This window comes from Procambarus clarkii, chromosome 90, assembly GCF_040958095.1.
Source record: "Procambarus clarkii isolate CNS0578487 chromosome 90, FALCON_Pclarkii_2.0, whole genome shotgun sequence".
Lineage (NCBI taxonomy): Eukaryota > Metazoa > Arthropoda > Malacostraca > Decapoda > Cambaridae > Procambarus > Procambarus clarkii.
Genome location: NC_091239.1, coordinates 8,874,246 through 8,895,169, shown reverse-complemented (window position 1 = coordinate 8,895,169; position 20,924 = coordinate 8,874,246). Strand labels below are relative to the sequence as shown.

General features: G+C 39.1%; 1 protein-coding gene across 12 annotated transcripts in view; it reads left to right on the top strand.

Moving 5' to 3' along the window:
- Positions 1–20,924, top strand: part of LOC123746533 (sex-lethal homolog) — a 109,762-nt gene that overhangs the window by 24,070 nt on the left and 64,768 nt on the right. For 7 of the 12 annotated variants that reach the window (XR_006771517.2, XM_045728088.2, XM_045728089.2 and 4 more), the window contains exons 1-2: positions 3,689–3,796; positions 7,628–7,819. Coding sequence is in view for 11 of the 12 variants with exons in the window: in XM_045728088.2 (XP_045584044.2) it covers positions 3,704–3,796; positions 7,628–7,819 (285 nt within the window). In the remaining variant the exon portion in view is untranslated. Of the gene's footprint in view, positions 1–3,152; positions 3,274–3,293; positions 3,448–3,688; positions 3,797–7,627; positions 7,820–20,924 lie in introns of those variants that run through there. The other 5 variants (XM_069318306.1, XM_069318308.1, XM_045728092.2 and 2 more) reach the window with 4 other exon arrangements.

Sequence of the window (20,924 nt, the reverse complement as noted above, 5' to 3'; positions counted from 1 at the left end):
CAGACAGAGGACCAGGAGGAGGATCCTTCGGGAGAGAACCCAAAGGGACAGAGGAGGGGGCAGTGGGCGCATCAGGGTCCAAGGCCTGGAAACGGTTGTGAGTCTGAGGAAGGCGGGAAGGACGAGGAGAGGAAGAGCGCAACACGCGAGCATAAGAGATATTAGCATAAGGCGGGAGCCGGCGAACCTGGCGCCTCGCCTCAGGAAAAGATAAACGCTCCCGGTGCTTCAAGTTGAGGACGGCTGCCTCAAGCTTGTAATGGACACACGCACGGGAGAAGGTAGGATGGGCCTCACCGCAGTTGAGGCAACGAGCCTGGGGAGAAGCGCACTCCGACTTAGAGTGACCTTCGCCACCACACAAAGGACAGAGAGAGACAGTCCCGGAGCAGCGGAGGGCACCATGCCCAAACCTCCAGCACTTGTTGCAGAGCCGAGGAGAAGGAATGTACTCCTGGACAGAGCACCTGGCACCAGCAAGAATGACAGAGGGTGGAAGGGTCCTACCATCAAAGGTAATCTTCACAACCCGGAGGGGTTGACGGCGACTACCACGAGGGGGACGAGTAAACGTGTCCACCTGGAGAATAGAATGGCCCTGGGCAGCGAGGATATGTCGAATATCGTCGTGGCAGTCGCGTAGGTCCCGAACACCGGTCGCAACATGGGGCGGGAGCAAAATAGTGCCAACACTGGCATTCAACTGGACGTTCTTCGAGACCCGAACGGGGGTCTCGCCAAGGCAGGATAAGGCAGCCAAGCGGGAAGCAGCATCCTGAGAAGGAGCAGCAACGACACGCGTACCGAGACGAGTGGGGTTAAAAGTAATGGAGGCATCCACGGAATCAATGAGATGTCGATGAAGGGAGAAATCGTCAGGAGGCGCAGAATCAAGAGGGAGGAGATCAAAATATTTGGCCCACGAAGCGGGACCAAACAAGGCTTGATAGGTAGCAGAACTGGAAGGAATCGAGCGAGGGCGGCCGTGACGAGAACGGCGGTGAGAACCCCCAGAGAGAGAGGGGTTAAAAGGCGCAGTAGTAACAACGAGAGAAGGAGCCGCGCCAGGGGACGAGGTAGTCACCACTGGGGGCTTGGGGCTCGACCCAACCACAGAGGAGGGAGGGGAGCCAGGGGAAGGAGTCAGAGAGGCCAAAGGAGGAGCAAGGTCGGGGCCCAATGCAGCGGAGGCTACAGAGCCCGGTCTTCCAATACGGACCGACTCGGGGGCTTGGTCGCCCACCCCACGAGCCTGAGAAGGTAAACCAGAAGAAGCCGAAGCAGGGGTAATCATCTTGACGAAAGAAGAATTCACTCACGAATGTGCCCCCACACCCACCATGGAGCCACAATTAGAGGCAGGACACCCAACAAGAAGCTATCGCCGATCTTGTCGGGGCCTCCTAGGGGTGCGTCGTGAGTATACGCCCCACAAACGCCACCTTAAGAAACCGACAGTCCGTCGAGATCGGGTTCAGTGACGAAGTGGGGATTGACAATAAAAGGTTCCCCTCGCTCTCGACGTCGGGTACTGCAGTTCTACGGGTGCAAGAGTATGCCTCCTCAAGCACCCGGGCGTCAAAATAGAAGAAGTCCAAGGGAAGAACCAGAACGAGCAAAAGGTCGGCAGGAAACGGCAAGCAGATAGGAGAAGAGGGGGGAGAAAAACGAAACAGAAGGAAAAGGAAAAGATGCCCAGCAGAATTGGAGAGGACGGCAGCAGGAGCACAAGGCTAGAAAAGGACAGGACTGTCCCAAGGAGCATCACACTCCGGCAGCCGCCCACCAAGCCCCCACACGGCGACAACGAGCTGAGCGGGGAGGGGGCAAAGGGGGAAAGAGAGAGACAAGCTTGAGAACCACTGAACTCTTTGAGTGATCCCGTCACGACTACCGTTACATCTGTTATCATGATATAATCTGTTATCATGATGTTAATCTGATTTCTTACGCATTGACAAAGTGACGTAGACTTGGGCGAATATATTATAACTATCTGAGGGACTGAGAGGTAACAGGTATGACAAACTGGGTATAACTACCGTTGACACGCGTAACAATTAGTGTATGATCGGATTGTCGTTGGGATTTCTTGCAAGGTTACCAACAATTGATGATAAAGCTCTATTTTTTTGTAATTATCAGGATTCAAACAATAATTTGTTTGAATCAGGGGAAAGCGCCATGTTATTTTACGACTTTGTAGCAATTGGAAGGGGTCAGGATAAGGATTTGGGATAGGACGGGGGGAAGGAATGGTGCCCCAACCACTTGGACTGTCGGGAATTGAACGCCGACCTGCATAGAGCAAGACCGTCGCTCTACCGTCCAGTCAAAGTGGTTGGTGAAAAAGCTCTATTGAATTCAGTTAGGGAGTTTAAGGCCATAGGTATAACTAGCGAATAGACTGAACTGCTGGTGAGTGTGTTCGAATCCTTAATTAATGTTAATTTAGGGTATTTTTTATATAATTGTTTTTTTTCTAAATATTGCTAGACCAAACCCTATAAATACATGAATACTTATATGTTATATATATATATATATATATATATATATATATATATATATATATATATATATATATATATATATATATAATTTATATATATACAAATATTTCATCTGATGCCTCTGTTCACCTAGCAGTAAATAGGTACCAGGAGAGTTTTAGATAACTATTTGTCCCTCCCGGGAGTCGAACCCTGAATCAGGATGGTCTATTGAGTCAAGGCCATAGACAACTCAACCCATATACAGTATATACAGTATTGCTTTCCAACTATATGACGTAAGCCTTGCTCCAAAAGTGTAACAATATATATAATACAAGTTATGTTTAATCGATGTAGGAGTAACTGAAGTGAGCAATTAAGGTTCATTTAGGGGGCAATATAGAGACAATGAGGATGGCTCAGAAACCTAATACGTAGGCTAGCGTATTTCCTGTGTAGGGATATTGTGATATTATCTCCTTTTCTCCTTTTCCCACCCTTAGTGCTGCTCTTTAATTCTTGCTTTTTTTAATTTGAGATTTTAAAATTATCGGTCTGTTCCCAAAGTATTGGAATTTAAGGCATTCCATGAGGCAAAAATGGTATATGTTAAGTATTTAAATTTGCTCGGCAGAAGGTCTCCCATGTGAGGGTCGACCAGTGGAAGAAAATGGTCGTGTTACCATTTTCTATGACGACAGTGGTGCCACGTCAAAATCAATATCTCCTTTTTCCTTATATCGCTTCCTATTTGACGGGAAGGCTTTGATAAGAAGTGGTATGTAAGAGAGTGGTGATATATACGTGTGTGAGGCGTGTGTATGGAGGGCGGGGCAGGGAGGCGTGGGGGGCCGCGGGGAGGGTTGGCAGGCGTGCGCCAATGTTTGTGTGCCCCACGCGCGTCTACCCGGCATCTCACCACCAAGACAGCTCAATGTTTTTGTTTATTTAGGCGAGTATTGTACCTTCTTGTGTGTTGTAGGTGGTGCCGGCGGGTGCCGGAGACGCTGCAGGCGCGGTAGGGTAGGTTGCGGGGGCGCGGGTGTGTGGAGGGAGGGCGGGGAAGAGTGAAATATCTGCAGGGTGGCGGTTGAGGTGAAGGTGCGCGGCCTCCCTCCCCATACTACCTCCCTCACCCTTCGTCTCATCTCTCCAGTAATGCCGCCACTTTTTCCCTCTTCTCTCTCTCACTTCTCCTGGCCGGCCACATGACTCGTGATACACGGCCACGGCAGCTCTTTAACTCGCTCTCAGGCGCGTCCGTCGTTGGTATTAGTGAGGGGCAAGAGGTAGAGGAGCAGGTATGTTGGTGGCGTGTCCAGGTATCTTCCCCCCGTGTGTCACTCGTGCCACCACTCATACCTTCTTCTCGCTATATTAACCTCTACGGTATACACTTGTCTAGTTTACTGGTCGTTGGTATTAGTGAGGGCAAGTGGTAGACTAGCAGGTATGTTGGTGGCATGTGCAGGTATCTTCCCCCTCCGTGTCACTCATACCTCCTCCTCACTATATTAACCTCTATGATATACATTTCTCTAGTTTACTGAGGCCACTTCATGTGTATATACTTAAGCTAGTCATTTAAAGAGGTGCTGTCTTACGCCAGCCTGTGGAAAGGTAGACTACCCAGTTTACCTGTGTTTTCACTTGACAACCCAGCTTCAAAAAGTAATAAAAATGTAGGTTCTATAAAAAAAAAATCTTTTAACTACATTAGTTCGTGTATTGCATTACTGTATTGGGTTGAAATTGATTTAATTTTGTTGACATGTAAAGTGATACAAATGCTTCACTGTATATTTACAGCAGAAAACTCTAGTCCTCATTAACAATGCTATAATAAAATAGTTGACAGTCTGTTATGTACCACAATGAGGATCTCAATTGGTAACTTGCTGTGGGTAAATTGATCCATTGCTGTATTGTTACACAAGCTTTGTGTAACATTATAATAAATGCTGTTACACATTATAATAAATGCTGAGGGGGTTCGTATTGGTGTCCTGAGCTATTTTTGGAAAGGAACTGTAGTGAAAAATGAATGGCTCTTCAAGTTCAAGTATATTTATTGAGACAAGAAAGAAATACATCTCAAAGGGATAGAGTAGCTTAGGCTATTTCTACCCTCACTGTATGGCTCTTGTTTATTATCCAGACAGATCGCAGAGTGCACTGTACATAAAATAATCTTAATTTATTATTTATTATTTGGATAGGTAAAGTGTTATGATGGATAGGCCGTCATCATTATAACACTTAAAGCTTCAAGTGGTCCATGAGCACAACTCCTCTTGGGATTATTTTTTTTAAATGCTCTTGCTTTCTTGGGAGCATTCTGAGAATTGTTTGAATAGTTAGTCCAAAAGGATGTATGTTGAATATGGTGGATGGGTTACAGTTCCTTGGGGGTCACTCCACTACTTTGATGAAAGATAAGACATTTACAACTGCCTTGCTCATAGAATGCTGATTATACCATAATTCATTGAGGATTCAACTAGGTGTCCTAAAAGTCAATTTCCAAATAGTGAAGGGGCAATCTTTAGGTTATGTCTCATTATTCAAATAATTCTCCAAATGCATTTGATTCTAAATTTTCAGAATGTGTTGTGCAGTTTTTAATAGTTTTTAATATGGCTAGCTTTTCAGGAGTTCTCAATTTATTGTGAGTTTTTAATATGGCTAGCTTTTCAGGAGTTCTCAATTTATTGTGAGTTTTTAATATGGCTAGCTTTTCAGGAGTTCTCAATTTATTGTGAGTTTTTAATATGGCTAGCTTTTCAGGAGTTCTCAATTTATTGTGCTCGTCTGCGATTTAAATTTGGGAGGTGTTCGCTTTGGGTGAACTATATAGTATTTTTTAACTTGATGTGATTGTGCATTCAACTCAAAAACTGGAAAAAACATTTAGATGTTGTAATTTGGTGAGTGCATATGATGTCACTCAAAGGCAGCTTCATGTCACATTGCCTTACATGTTCGCCTGCTTGCAGGAAGTGGCTGGAAGTGAATTTTTGTATCCTATTATACTAAATAATTTCTGGCCACTGGTGGTGTGAGATTATTATTTAGTACAGTACTGTATTGCCAAATCTGTGTTGTTGATTTAATCTTTACATGACCCCTGTCTCTGTACACAGTACAGGAAGCTGATTGAGTATGGAAAGAAAGTATGTATAATAAATAAATATATAAATAAATTATATACAGTATAATTATATATATTGTTATACACTGTATATGTGTGTATTGTGTATGTATATGTATATATACTATATATATGTATATGTATAAAATATATATATATATATATATATATATATATATATATATATACATATACATTATATATATATATATACATATATATATACATATATACACATATATATATATAATATTGATTTTATACGGGGAGAAGCAGTTTTGCTACCCTTTATAACAATGATTTGTACCTAAGCTAGTCAATATAAAAATAAATTCAGTTCTGAGCACTTGGACTGCTTGGTACAGCGACGACCTAAGTTCTTGCAAGCCTGTGTTTGATTGCCTATAGTCCAAGTGGTGGTTTTTACGCTTACTTCACTTCTTCCTCGTATCTTGTCCTTACAAGTGCTATAGTCAGTGGCTTAGCACTTTATCCTGATAATTATATTTTCATTCATACAGAAATTACCATCTGTCATAAATTAATGTTTTATGTTCATGAGCTTCCAATTAAAATTGGAAGTGTAAACAATCATTAAAATAATTTGTAACCCAGACTGCAGAGAAGTTACATATGTAATAAAATTAATCATCAAATGTGTTAACCAATGTCTTTGGGATTTTTTAAATCCAGATCATTGGATTGAGTATAAATTATACAATGTAGCAGATTGTATTATTTATTTTGTATCTGGGTATTAATATGTTCTAATTGCATATGTCTCCAAAAGTATAGAAAATGGTTATTATTCTCTGACTTAGCTTTGACCTTTGTCTTGGACAGTTTAGGGAAACTGTCATAAAGGTACTTGAAGGCTGCTGACTCCTTCTTGAGGTTATCTTGAGATGATTTCGGGGCTTTAGTGTCCCCGCTGCCCGGTCCTCGACCAGGCCTCCACCCCCAGGAAGCAGCCCGTGACAGCTGACTAACGCCCAGGTACCTATTTTACTGCTAGGTAACAGGGGCATAGGGTGAAAGAAACTCTGCCCATTGTTTCTCGCCGGCGCCCGGGATCGAACCCGGGACCACAGGATCACAAGTCCAGTGTGCTGTCCGCTCGGCCGACCGGCTCCCTTATCTAGAGCTGTGACAGTTTATCTGCTGAAACTTTCCTTTGACCTTTACCCAAGACAACTTGGGGGAGGTATCGTGAAGGTGCTGTACATGAAGGCTTTCGACTCCTTATTTAGAGCCGTGTCAATTTGTTCTGCCAAACTTTGCTTTGACGTTTGCCTCAGCTTAGGAAAGATGTCATGAAGGTACCTACTTGAAGGCTTTGGACTCCTTATCTTTTTAATTTATCACAGGCAGTTTGGCACTAGCTTTAGAAATTAGGGAGTACAACTGTGCACGTATCATTAGTAGGTATAGGGTTTTGTGAAGAATATGCAGATTTTCCATACATTTTAAAGCACCACAACAATAAACATTAAATGATTTAGAGTTCACAATTCTGTATCAATGACTCGGTGGACAATTAGAAACTAATATGCATTCAGAGGAAGGATGGCATTAGTGCCAGAATCGAAGGGCAGCGAGGGATAGCTCGGCTCTATATACCCCAGTACCATAATCCTACTGCTACACTGCCAGGCATCAGTGGTACCTCTGCAATACTAACTTACAGCATAACAAAGACTCAGTCACCACAGTGGTAAATAAATACAAATTTGGCTGGAATACTTTGCCAATAAACAAGATACTGTATTGCAGTTCTGTATTCTGTTACTCGCTTGTGAAAAAGTAATGAACACTGCCTCGTACTGCAAGAAGTTTGCTCCCTTTCCCTCCAGTGTTTTGACCTCACTCGGTACAGTCCTGTACACTCATGTGATATTAATGATTTTCAAGACAACTTTTAGCTGTATTAAGGGTTACCGGGTTAATTTTAATCGCTGAGTAGTGTACTTTTCTCTTACAGGTTAGGCTTGGAAAAATAAGAAAGTGCACAATGAGTTACGAGTCATCTACCAGTTCTGCGCTTCCTGATGGGGAGACAAGGACAAATCTCATCATTAATTACCTCCCACAGACACTCACGGACCAAGAGTTTTACAAGATATTTGTTGTAGTAGGACCCATTAAAAACTGCCGCATTATGAAGGACTTAAAGGTATAATTTTTCAAAAAGCTTTATTTTAGTAGTAATTTATTATTATTGATTATTATTAATTGATTATTATTATTATTATTATTGTTGTCGTCATCATCATCATTTAATAATACAATATTATCATTATTATTATTATAATTATCATTTATAAAAAAACTTTATTATTGTTTTTGTTATTTGAATTCTGCCGATTGCCAGTGTTGCCAATACAGTAATGCAGATAATCAGTGTTACCAGAAGCTAAACTTTTAAAGTGAAAGTGGGAAGGAAGTTTTATACGTCATAGTAGATGCAATAGGGTTGATATACGATTGGGACCTTAAGTTACCTGAATCGAGCTTAGCAAAGAATTTTGCGTGGAAGCTATGGCATCTCGAGAAAAAATTACAGATTTTAGAAAACTATAACAATAACTTGTGATGACTGACAAAAATTTTTGAAAAAAAAAAGCAGCCTACTGTACTAAAAGCATGCAGGTCGGTATGAGTATTGTACAGTACGTATATTTTGTGTTAAAGAGAAACAGTGTCACCTACTCTGATAATGTAGCACAGTATAATGTAATCTTGACGTCAAACAAGGCCTTTGTAGCCAGTGACTGCCACTTATCTATTTTATTTATTTTTTCATGGCATATTTGTACGTAGCTCGAATCAAGACCATCGACTTACATCACGCGTGTGTGTTTTAAGATAATGGGACAAATATTATTGAAGAAATTAAATGTGTTGAAGTGTTGCATTAAAATTGGCATACATACATCCATGTTGAGGACAGACAAGTGTACGTTATTGTAATTTGTTGTTCAAAAATTATTTCCTAGAATTGGGGAATGAAGATACATGATCCTAGCATCACCTTTTAATATATATTACAAATCCCCAGTAAGGACACCTTATGGTTTTATAGTGTTCATATATTTTTTCTAGTGATAGTTTTCTGTTCAATGTCTCAAGAATGCTTCATTATAATGACTTAAAATCAAAATTTTTGTATGATATAGAATTATGGTTATATATTTATTATGTTAAATTATTTGTTTGGTTCAGAGAGAGAGTACATTTGAAATGGGCATGAAGGAACCCAGAGAGATTTTATGACCAGGGAGTGAGTGCTCCCACTGCTCCTCGTATCCCATCTACACCACCACACACCCGCTCATCTACATTGGACTACCACAATATGCCTGCCCAATCCACAACCCTAACCACCATACCCCATCATAAATACCCCCCTATCATAAATACCCCCCCCTATCATAAATACCCCCCTATCATAAATACCCCCCTATCATAAATACCCCCCTATCATAAATACCCCCCTATCATAAATAACCCCATCATAATACCCCCTCCATCATAAATACCCCTCCATCATAAATACCCCCTCCATCATAAATACCCCCTCCATCATAAATACCCCCTCCATCATAAATACCCCCCCATCATAAATACCCCCCTCCATCATAAATAACCCCCCCTATCATAAATATCCTCCCCCCCATACTGTTCATACCCCCCATACATACCCCAAATAGATACCTCCCATACATTCCTCCCAATAATACCACCCTATGCATACCCCCATACATAACCCCCCTCCACACACACATACACACTATTTTGACAGCAACACCCTGTCCCCTCACCACACTGACACATCCACTGCATACCTGTAGTTTAATATGTAGGTGCAGGGGGTAGGGCATTTGTTAAAGGATATTCATACACCTAATATTTTTTGAATTGTTAGATATGCATGGCATAGGTTCTGGGGACTTCCTCGTGATATACTGTGAAACATACCTAAATAATTTAGGTATGTTTAATAAACATACCTAAACATGTAAATAATTTATCTGCATTAAAATGAGTACATAAAATTGTATCACTTTAAATAAGCATTGTTATATTAAATTTTCCAACAAGAATATAAGTCATCATCTTTAACAAAATTAATGCTTGTAATTTATAGTTTAGCTTTAATGCAAGTTTCTGAGGGGGAGAGAGGGAGAAAGAGAGAGAGAGAGGGTGGGTGGGGGTTAGAAAAAGAGAGAATGAATGGAATGAGGGAAATGTGAATACCATGAAAATTGTAGATGTGATAGCCCAAAAGGCCTGTACACCAGTTATTGAAGGTTTAGAGGCGGTACCAAATAGTTTAGGCTCAACAAGTTCAAGTGTTTATTGAGACAAGAAAGGAATAAATCTCAAAGGGATAGAGTAGCTTAGACTATTTCTAACCCCCCCCTCCCTTTTAGGCTCAACCTCTCGTCAGCACAGCTAGGTGAGTATACAGTATCTACACATGTAGCAATTACTAAAGGAAGACTGGATACTATGAGCTTAAACTTTGGTATATAAAACTACAAATAGGTAATTATACATTGGATTATTTCCAGATTGAGTGGTACATTACAGGTTTTGAAGGTTCTTAAATTTATGTCTGGTATTTGTATTATTTTATGTGAATGATTTGCATCTTTGGTAGTCACTGATAGCAGAGTTTTAGTAGATAGTTAAAGAAGCAGGAGTCATATCTTTGTAGGTATAAATGAATCTATTTAATATTTTATCAAAATAGCCTCCCAAGTTTTTTTTGCTTCTGGTAACTGTCGTGTTACAAAAAATAAAGTGTTGGCAGGTCTGGCGGAGAGAGTGAATGTGCAATTGTTTTCAGTTATGCGCAGTTGAAATACCACATGGTTCTGTCTTCCGACAGGTTTCTGTTGAATATCTTTAGGATGTCTCGGCATCAGTAGATCTCCTTTTTCATGTTGTATATTAAAAAGCCTTATCATATTGGTTTGAAACTGACACCACTTCATGTTGATGGGCCGTGTTGCTGAATGACAAGTGAAGTGCAGCTATGTCCCAGGCTGGGCTTGGGAGTATAAATCTCAGTATGAACTTTATCTAAGCTACAGATTAACAATCAAAGTTCTCTGGGGAAAAGTTTAAATGGTAGAGCTTTATTTAAAAGGCTGGAATATATCTACTCTTATTTGAACCTGGGCATTGGTCAGCATTACTTCTGGCGTTCGTCAGTATTACATTGTGATAAGAGTGAGAACCAAACAAAATGCTGTGTATAGTATATTTGTTATTTAAAAAGTTAACAAATAAGGACTGCAAGGATAGTACCTAAATAGATACTGTGAAAATCTTTTTTGTTGGCTAGGTAAGAGTCATATGTTGATAGGGAAGCAGGAAATGCTCTGACTCCTAATTATTTTTGTGGCCTCCCATGACTGGTGAGGTACCAGTAAGCTATGGGAACCATACAGAAATTGGTATTAAAACACTGACATGAGATGTAGCTCTTCATTTGACAATGATTGCAGCATTAGATGATAAACATGACTGCACCTGCACTTTGAAGGTTAAATTAATTTTGTCATTTTCTTTGTGAGGCAGTGCTACCTATGGTTTTATAGTAATCCATTTTAATGTATATAAAATAACATTTTAAGCTGGTATCTACGAGCTCATATAGGCTTATCACTAGTGAGCGGGGGAGCATCACCTGTTCACCCATATTGTGGCACACTACTATACCACCATTCCTACTTCCAACATCTCTCGTCATCATTAACCCGCATCACTCGTGTGTCAACATTACCTCTACTTCCATCATTAACATACTCCATCACCACCATCTTTACCTCCTATCACCACCCATCTTTACCCGTTCTACCACCTATCCTTATCACCGTCTTCATCATTGCTATCACTACCACCTACCACTTTACGGGTTCGACCACCTTCAATGCCACTACCACCTCTTTATCATCATTACACTAACTAGCGTGTATTACAGTACAAGAACTTTTTATACTTTGTAGCTTGTTACAGCACCCTATTCTCATTTGCACCAGTTACACCACTATTGTTATATAATTTTCAACCCACAAGCAAAACATATTCAGCTGTACTTTACCTCTGTTTGCCTTCCACGACTCATTGGTCTCATCTTGTACAGTCCAGATACTGTATTTAAACTCATCAGCAGCTTCCATCAAATCTCTAAATTTGCACTGAGTTTATGCAGAGCTTCCTACTGTTAACACCAGCATTTGTCCACATTCTTTTTTAGAATTCTCATTTTAACATCTTGGTATTAAACATTTACTTTTTGAACATGTCTCATAATATTATACGTATGAATGTTTGTTACATGAACAACTGCTCACATATGATGGCTGCTTGCTAATCTGACGATTGATAACCAGAGTCTCCGAGTAATTCACAATAAATTTGTTTCTGCCTTAATTTTTCTGGTAACCCAAGTGATAGTGCATATTATCTGACTAAGTGACTAAATTAAAGAGCCAATCCTGCCAGATTTTGTCAACTACTACTAAGTCTACAAAACTTATTTTCTTGCTACTCTTAACAATGCATTTACATAGTATCATTTATCCTACTCAAAATCTTTCACATCGACAATCTGTCACCTCTCTAGACCATCTCTTGTCAAAAGAAACTTGAGTCTGAAATGTTTTCAGTTAAGACATGCTTGTGCTAAAAAGATTGTGGTTAAATTGATTAAAAATCCATTGTTATCAATAATACACTTATGTTAAGAAGACATATCTGATTTAGGGTTTTAAAAAGATGGTAAATTAGGTACAATATGTGGCAAGGCATATGCCGCATATTGGCATAATCTATATTGCTAATGCCTTATTGGCAATATGTTACCTATTATGGGCATTTTGTGTAATTTTTTATAATTTTGTTACAATAAACTTGGACTATTCTAACAAAAAAAAAAAAAAAAAAAAAGTGCAGTATTTATAATGTTGAGAATTAATGTGAATCCATTGAACAGTAGTTATTCAGTTATTCTGGTTATGCTCACATTGGTTAATAATAAAAATAATAATAAAAGTAATAATAAAAAGTAACAAATTTATCTTCATGTTATGTAAATGGTTGTCAAGTATACTTTGCTGTAGTTAACATTAGACATTTTTTTTTTTAAGTGGATGCCCTAGTAGGCCTAGGCATTTAGTGAAATCTTTGGTCAGTACTCCTGTCCAGGGTCTGGAAGGCAAAACTCTTTCGTTTATAGTTCCGTAAAGTATTACCATCCATCAGCATATTTTGACAATCGTAAATTGTGCTTGTTAGTAACCAGGTATGGATGTCATCGTAGATAAGTTTCCATGTTATATCATTTTAATTTTTGCTTCCAATTCTTATGCTGAATGTTACAACTTTTCTTACTAAAAGAAATTGGGGGGGGGGGTATCGTCTTAATATCTTCAGTGTCACTGTTTTGATCTACTCGGCAATAGTAATCATTCCGATTGTATTGTATATTACTGGCAAGAAATGATAACATTAGTTTTCGGTGCTGGGTTGTGGCTGCATCCAGACTTCTGTTTTAATATATGACTTCAACTACTCCATGTTGATTTTTGCTAATGACTAATGTAATATTTTTATTCATAAGAAATACAGACACGCCTATCCTTGTTTGTCCATAAAGTATTCCAAATTATAATGAAAACATCTTTGATGGTGCAAAGCTCCTTATTTTATTGTACAATTTATTCACCTAAAATTGGTTTGTAAATTTTATGGATGCTTTGGTGATGACAATTATAAATGTTTGATATCAACCAAAAATCACTTTTGAGCCAACATGACCTTTCTGTATTTACCTGGACGCTTCAAATAGAGATTTCTTTTGAATGATTAAATGTCACTACACTGGCTGTCTCAATTTTATTTGAAAATTTACTCGTGCATATGTATGGTAATGCATAATGGATTACTGGGTAGATCTGTTCAGTTACCTTAGGATACTGGACAGATGAACTCTATTTGTTTAGGATACTGGGTAATGCTCTTCATTTGTTTAGGATCTTCCGAGCATGCGGGCTGATTAATTCCCTTTAGATTAACAAATTTAAATACTTCCATCATATGTAGATGCTATTTAATAGTTCCTAGCACAACAGTTGGGGATTGAGCGCATCTCAACTTTGTATCCCCTATTTCACCATTCGTTTCATGTCCCATCCCAAATCCCTATCCTGGTCCCTTCAAAGCATTATATAGTCATAATGGCTTAGTGAATGATAGTTCTCTTCCCCATTGCATATCTTTTCCCCTCATCTCTTCTCTCTATCCCATCTCCTTTCTCCTCACCATCCAATCTCTTCCTATCCCATCTATTGTCTCCATATCATCTTTATAACTTCCCCATTCCATCATTTGTCATACTTTATGTTAGGTTATATTCTTAAATAAAAGGCTAAAGTAAATTTGACGTATAAAATGTCAAGATAAACATTATCACAGTGGGGAAGCTATATTATCTTGCATGCATTTAAATTGAAGTGGAACCTTAGTTCTTTTTTTTTTTTAAATAGAGTAAAGCAAGGGGTTGTGGTTAATGAATGGTTCACTGAAACAAGACAGTAATATAATTTATTCAAATTACTGCTACCGAGAGTCAAGAGCTGGGCCACTTCAGTTTATTACATAAAAACAATATGTAAGATTAGCTACTCAGCACAGTGCATAATACAGGTATCTTGAGTTTTAGCGGTGTTATAGGCTTGCATCAAAGGGAGTAATTGTTCTGGTCTGTAAATATGCTCTGATGATTGAATTACCCCTGGCATAAAAAAAAAAAAGTACTTTCCTGTGCCGGTTTAATGCACCGACGAACACACCAACCCTTCGTGTTGGTTGTACTGCCGACTTGCTATTTGTGGTTTTGGTTCTTCGTGGTTTGTAGTATTGCATAATTTCCCTGTTTTTTCATTGTATTATAAATATTGTTCTCAAACATTTTACTTGTTACTTAAATTTATGAACAGCATTAAAAAATGTATACCACATTTTGATTTTTTTCGTGTAAAAGACAGCTACAGTCAAAACACCGTGCCACCCAGTAAGCTCTACATGAAAGGCGAGCCATCTGTTCCTGCTAGTCTTAGATTAGTAGCAGTGTAGCTGGCTTCCAAGAGGTGCAGACAAAGCAAAGCGGACCAAAGAGCCATAGCTCAACCCCTGCAAGCACAATTAGGCGAGTACAAACCCTCTAGCTACATGCACTCACACCACCTTCACTCAGGCAGTGGTGGGGGATCTACCAAAACAACAACATTTGAGCTTTGAGGCGATAAGAATTCCGGAGGTAACCAACCAGCAGGATTTCATGCTAGGTATGATAATGGTGAGGACCATAGTGATAGTGGTAGGTGATATTTGTAACCCTTCATTAACTGCAGGAAGGTCGAGGGAGGAATACGATAAAGGAAATAAAACATTCCTGAAGATAATAGATAAGATGGCCACAGTGGCAAAGAGAACCAAAGCATGGCTCTGGCTCACATTGCCAATTGTTAAAATCCCAGCCTAAGTTGCTGTGCAGATATATATATATGTATGTATGTATGGAAGAAAATACTGGTACGAGACCATGTGATTAGACTGCGGGAATGGGAAAAAAATCCTCTTGTAGACTAGCAAAGAAATGTTTGAAGAACTCAACAAGGGGGTCCAGGAGGTCTACACACCTGAGCCAGATTGGTATCCAAGGAGGGGTGACAATGGATAACCAGAAACGACATTAGGCAGAATTTAAGTTAATGTAGAGATTAAAAGAAACCTGGAGGAACTAGATATAGCAAAAGCAGTAGGACTAGATGTCACCATGGTTACTGAAGCAAGCTGCAGGATCTTGTGTTACCCATTAACTGTAGTGTTCAAAATTTCACTTGAGACGAGAGCTACTGAGAATCTGGAGAAAGGAAACTTTGTTCCAATATTCAAGAAATGGGACAGACATGAAGATCTCAACAATAGACCAGCGTCATTAACATATATTCCATGCAAGATGCAGAAAAAGTCATCAGAAACAGAAAGTAGAACATTTGGAGAGATTTCAATTTTATAACAGGCACAACACAGCTGCAGAAAGAAAATCATGCTTAACACAGTTGATTGAATTCTATGACAGGATCACCAAAATAAGACAAGAGAAGAAAGGATGGGCTCCAAGCAACAGCCTGGTGGACCAAACTCTCACAAGTCGAGCCTGGCCTCGGGCCGGGCTTGGGGAGTAGAAGAACTCCCAGAACCCCATCAAGCAGGTCAAGCAAGCAGGGTAGACTGCATCTTGATTGCCAAAAGCCTTTGATACAGTTCCTCACTAGCGACTAAAACATGAGATGGAGAGAAGCTGGGATAAAAGGAATGGCACTGGACTGGGTACAGGAGTACTTGAAGGACAGGAAACAGTCATAGTCAAGAGAGGATATGTCAGGATGGAGTGGAGTGGAAAGTGGTGTTCCACAGGGCTCTGTCCTAGGACCATTGCTGTTCATAATTTACATAAATGACCTTGCAGAGGGAGATAATTTGTTCACCTTGATGTTTGCAGATGATAAAGTAACGAGGAGAGTAAAACTGAATAGGACTGTTGGGTTTGCAAGATGACTTTGACAAACTTCATGGGTGGCCAGATAATTGGCTGCTGGAATTCAATCCAAATAAGTGCAAAGTAATAAAAATGCTAAAGGGAGATAGGAGACTTGTATTTAGCTATACTATTAGGGGAAAAGGCAATTACAAGAAACAATATAAAATGGCCTGGGAATAGACATAATGCCAACAATTAACACCAGGAGCTCGTGTGAGCAGGATAAAATATGCAACATATGGGAAGTTAGCGAACATAAAAATGGGGGGAGGGGGTTGGATCAGATGCATTTTCTGTCGATGCAAAATTAGTCTGACATTAATCATTACCTGGATCATACCTGAAGTGGATTCTGGGCATTGTTCTATTCCCCAGGCCTTGTCTAGGGTCTTGCATGATTTGCGATTACTTGGTTCATTAGTGTGTTATTTTGGAGTGGCCTGCAGACCCGCAGACCCACTACAACCCAGTTGGTCCGGCACTTCTGGCGGGAACATGTCAAATTTTTTCTTGAAGTCCGCCTTTTTTTAGGTAATATTTCTTATGCTTCCTTGTAGGGTATTTGAATATTGGACCTCTGATATTCATAGTGTTCTCTGATAGTGCCCATGGCACCTTTCCTCACTGGTTCTATTGAGCATTTCCTTCTGTATCGTTTGCTCCAGTTCATTTTTATTTTTATGTGTATATTTGAGATCTTGTGTTCCAGAATCTTCCATGTATATATTATGTGATATCTTTAATGTCTATTTTCTAAAGAATATATTTTGAAAACTGAGACTTTAAATAATTTAGATGTTTTATCATATCTATGCGTTCCGTATATGTTGTCTGTACTCATCGTTTTACAAATCTCGTTTGGTCTTCAAGGGAAAGTGAGTATCGAGCAGTACTCAAGGTAATACAGCACAAGGGATTTGAATAGTATGAGCATTGTGGTGTTTCCCTGGATTTGAAGGTTCTAATAATCCAGTCTCTTGTTTTCCTGGCTGCCATTATATTCTCTTGACTATTGACACTAAATGTCAAGTTTTCAAACTAGTAGATTTGATTCTATTATTTTCCTTATATTTTGTTGTTACCATACGCAAGTACCTGGAATTTATCATTATTAAACATCATGTTATTTTCCACTGGTCAGTCGATGACTGTTGATATAAAATTGTAGTTTTCCAATGCCTTCTACAGAAGTAATGTTTATGCTGATTTTTTTGTATCTGCAAAGGATGATGTGAAGCTATGAGTGGTATTTTTGTCGATATCTGATTCGAAAATTGATGAAAGCAGAGGAGCAAGGACTGTGCTCCATGAGTTTTTTTTACTGGGCTTAGACTTTATTTTGTTTGACTGTTACTCTTTGAATTTTGTTAGATATTTTCGTAAACTTTTCTGCCAAAAATGCGAGTGTTTTTCTGGGAGAGACCTTTCAGTAGCTCTCTGAGCTTACTCAGAATGGTGCATTGATAGAGGAGTCGGGTTTTTTCCAGAAAACAGAAGAACTGCTGGAGAGGAGGGCTTGAGGCAAAGAATGGTAGTCGTGTGGCAAATGCCCAAGCTCAACGCAAGTGAGGCGAGGCCGAGGGGTATCCAGTGAGGAACAACAGGAGGCCAACATGAAGAGGACTATCAGGAGCATAAAGCCCGAATATCAACCATGAACAGAAAGGCAAGGAAAACTATTAAAGCAACATACTTCTGCGCTTCCTGAAAGTGTGGGCATAGTGGCTGCTTGAACTGAACTGCCTTGCAAAGGACCTGGGAGAGGTGGATCTTGGAACAAGGGATGTGGAAACTGGGCAAGAGAGCCCCGACCCCAACAGCGTGAGAGCAGTGCACAAAAATGTCACTACAATCGCCGAACTGTGTATGACACACTTGGCTGGAGGAACAAATGAACCAGCAAGAGAATTTGTCCATTCTTAAGTATGGTGACCAAAATTTGACTGCATTATCTTGTGGCAAGATAGAGCTGAAAAATAACATTGGGTATCTGAATGCTGATGCCTCTTGATGTAAATCTCTTCTGTTTACCTTATTCTGGTTATGTATACTGTACTGTACTTTAATTTTTTGGCTTAAAATGCCTAATGACTGATCTTTTGCTAATTCAGTCTTGGCAATTTAAACAATGCCCAGCTGATATTTTGTAACTAATATCATTACATAGACTCGGAACCATACAATTGTCAGTATTAAACCGAATCTGCTGAGCTTCCATCAAGCGTAAAACTATCTAAATTGTTTTGTAGCAATTTTGAATCTTCTGTAATATACTTCATGCCCTATTTTGTATCAACAAATTTGACAATTTTGCCAATTCATCATGCCTAAAATAATAATAATAATAAGCTACAGAGGTCCCTGACAGAGCCCTGGACCATACTACATTGAAGAGTTTATTACTTTGACTTAACTCCAATTATGCTTGCTTGGTAGATATTTCTGGGAGGGTTCCTTTGTGCTTGCTTCCTGTTCATGGGATGAATTGGGTGAAGCTTGGCAAGCTTCACCCAATTCATCCCATGCCAGACCCATTTGAGCCATATAAACCTACTAGGGAACCTGAGGCTAAAACCTGACCCACTTTAAACAGCTGCAAAAAGCAGGGACTTTACAGTAATTAGTTTTGCTGGGAGACAAAAATATATATAACATGTATGTATATATATGTGTATGTGAATAATATATACTGTATATACATAGTTTTTTTTCTGTCTCTCTCCTTGGTATGGTGTGCAGGTGGGTGATCTTTTAGTGTCTACCTTTGGGTTTTATTGTGGTTACAGTATGAGGTTTCTTGGCACTCCTTCCATCTGATTCTTTTTGTCACTTGTCTTTGGTTTCTGTTCTTGTGTTCCTTCAGTTTTTGTCTTGGTATTTTTGTGAATAGGCTCATCATGCTGAATGCTGTCACTTCGTGTTGTTAGGCCTTGGTGGAGCTGCTAACTTTCAGTTCTACAATGTACTATCGACAGTAAAAAGAAACACAAGACATATTGAGAAAATTCGTGTTAGAATTATTAATCTCACTTTTTCGGTCATATTTAACAACATACTTTTTTTAGGGTAAACACCAGTACTAGGGTAATTGGTAAATTGGTTCACCACTGAGCTGTTTGGCTCTCTCTGGTCTTCAGGTGTTTTTTCTATGGTATGTTTACATTGCTGTAGGCTGTGTTGACACTTGTCCACATGTTGCTGCCTTTTCATAGTGAGTGATCTATGATCCACTGCTCCTGTGCTGCTTTAGAGGGTTTATGTGATGTTTGTTTTTATCCCAGTAGGTTTACGTGATCACAAGGGGTTGATGGATTGAATTTGATGGAGGTTGCCAGGCAGTGTCATTATTCACCGTTGTTAGCTTTTAAGTTCGTAGGTGTTCGTGATGTTTTCGTTGTCAAACATTATTCACCAGCATGAATGCTATAATGATAAATATTAAATATGAAAAGAATATTCTTATTATTGTATTACCAGAAATACTACATAAACAAAATTAGAAAAAAATCAATGTTGGTGAAAAAATGGAGAAGTAATTTTTGGTTGTATTTTGACTTTCAAGTAAATAAAATTCCTTGTTGAATATGATGAGATTCTGTTTTGGGAACCATTATTATACACGTAAATGATTTTCTTTTTATATAAATTTTGGGTGCGTTACGTTTGGCCCTAGTTCCCATCTTGGGTAAAGATAGAAGTAAACTATTAATTTATTGATTTTAGTCATATTGCTTGTAAGAAAGAGACCTGCTTGTTCCAGCTGCTCCAATGAAAACACTACAAAATATTGTCTCAAGCAACTTGATACCAGAGCATAAATGTTTGCCAGATATAGAATAAATTTATTACTAAATCCAATAAGCATAATCACCACAAGAATATTACTTGCCTGTGTGTGTCTTCTTGTTTCTATTACATATCTAATTAAAAATAGTGTATTTTCCACTCTCGGCCTACTATGAAAATCATTTAAAATGATTTTGTAGATAATAAAGAAGAATTTTAAGTTTTTTAATTGTTATTTAGCACTGTTCGGGTACATAATTTGGTACTAGTCCTTGGGTCAGATTCACAAAAGCACTTACGCAAACACCTACGAACCCGTACATCTTTTCTCAATCTTTGGCGGCTTTGTTTACAATTATTAAACAGTTAATGAGCTCCGAAGCACCAGGAGCTTGTTTATAACAATAGCAACAGTTGAATGGGAAGTTTTCATGCTTGTAAACTGTTTAATAAATGTAACCAAAGCCGCCAAAGCTTAAGGAAAGATGTACACGTTCGTAAGTGTTTGCGTAAGCTCTTTCGTGAATCTAGCCCTAGGTGTGTATCTGGTGCATAGAATAACATAAATATGCACCCTTATAAATAAACCAAATAAGGTGGGCAGGGGAAAAAGTGCCAAGGAAAAAGTGGTCCGCCTAAGACTCATAAACCTGGTGTTCCTCTTCGTCCTATCATTTCTTCACGGGGCTCTGTCAGCTGTCCTCTTGCCCACATCAAATAAGCATTCTTACAAAGGAATTTCATGTATTTTATTTGTAAAATACAACCAGAAATTCTGCCTATTTTTTTATGAGAGTTCTTGATCTGTTTAACTTTTTTTTCTAATTTAAAATGAAAAGAAAAATAAATGCTCTCATATTTACCATTAGTATTA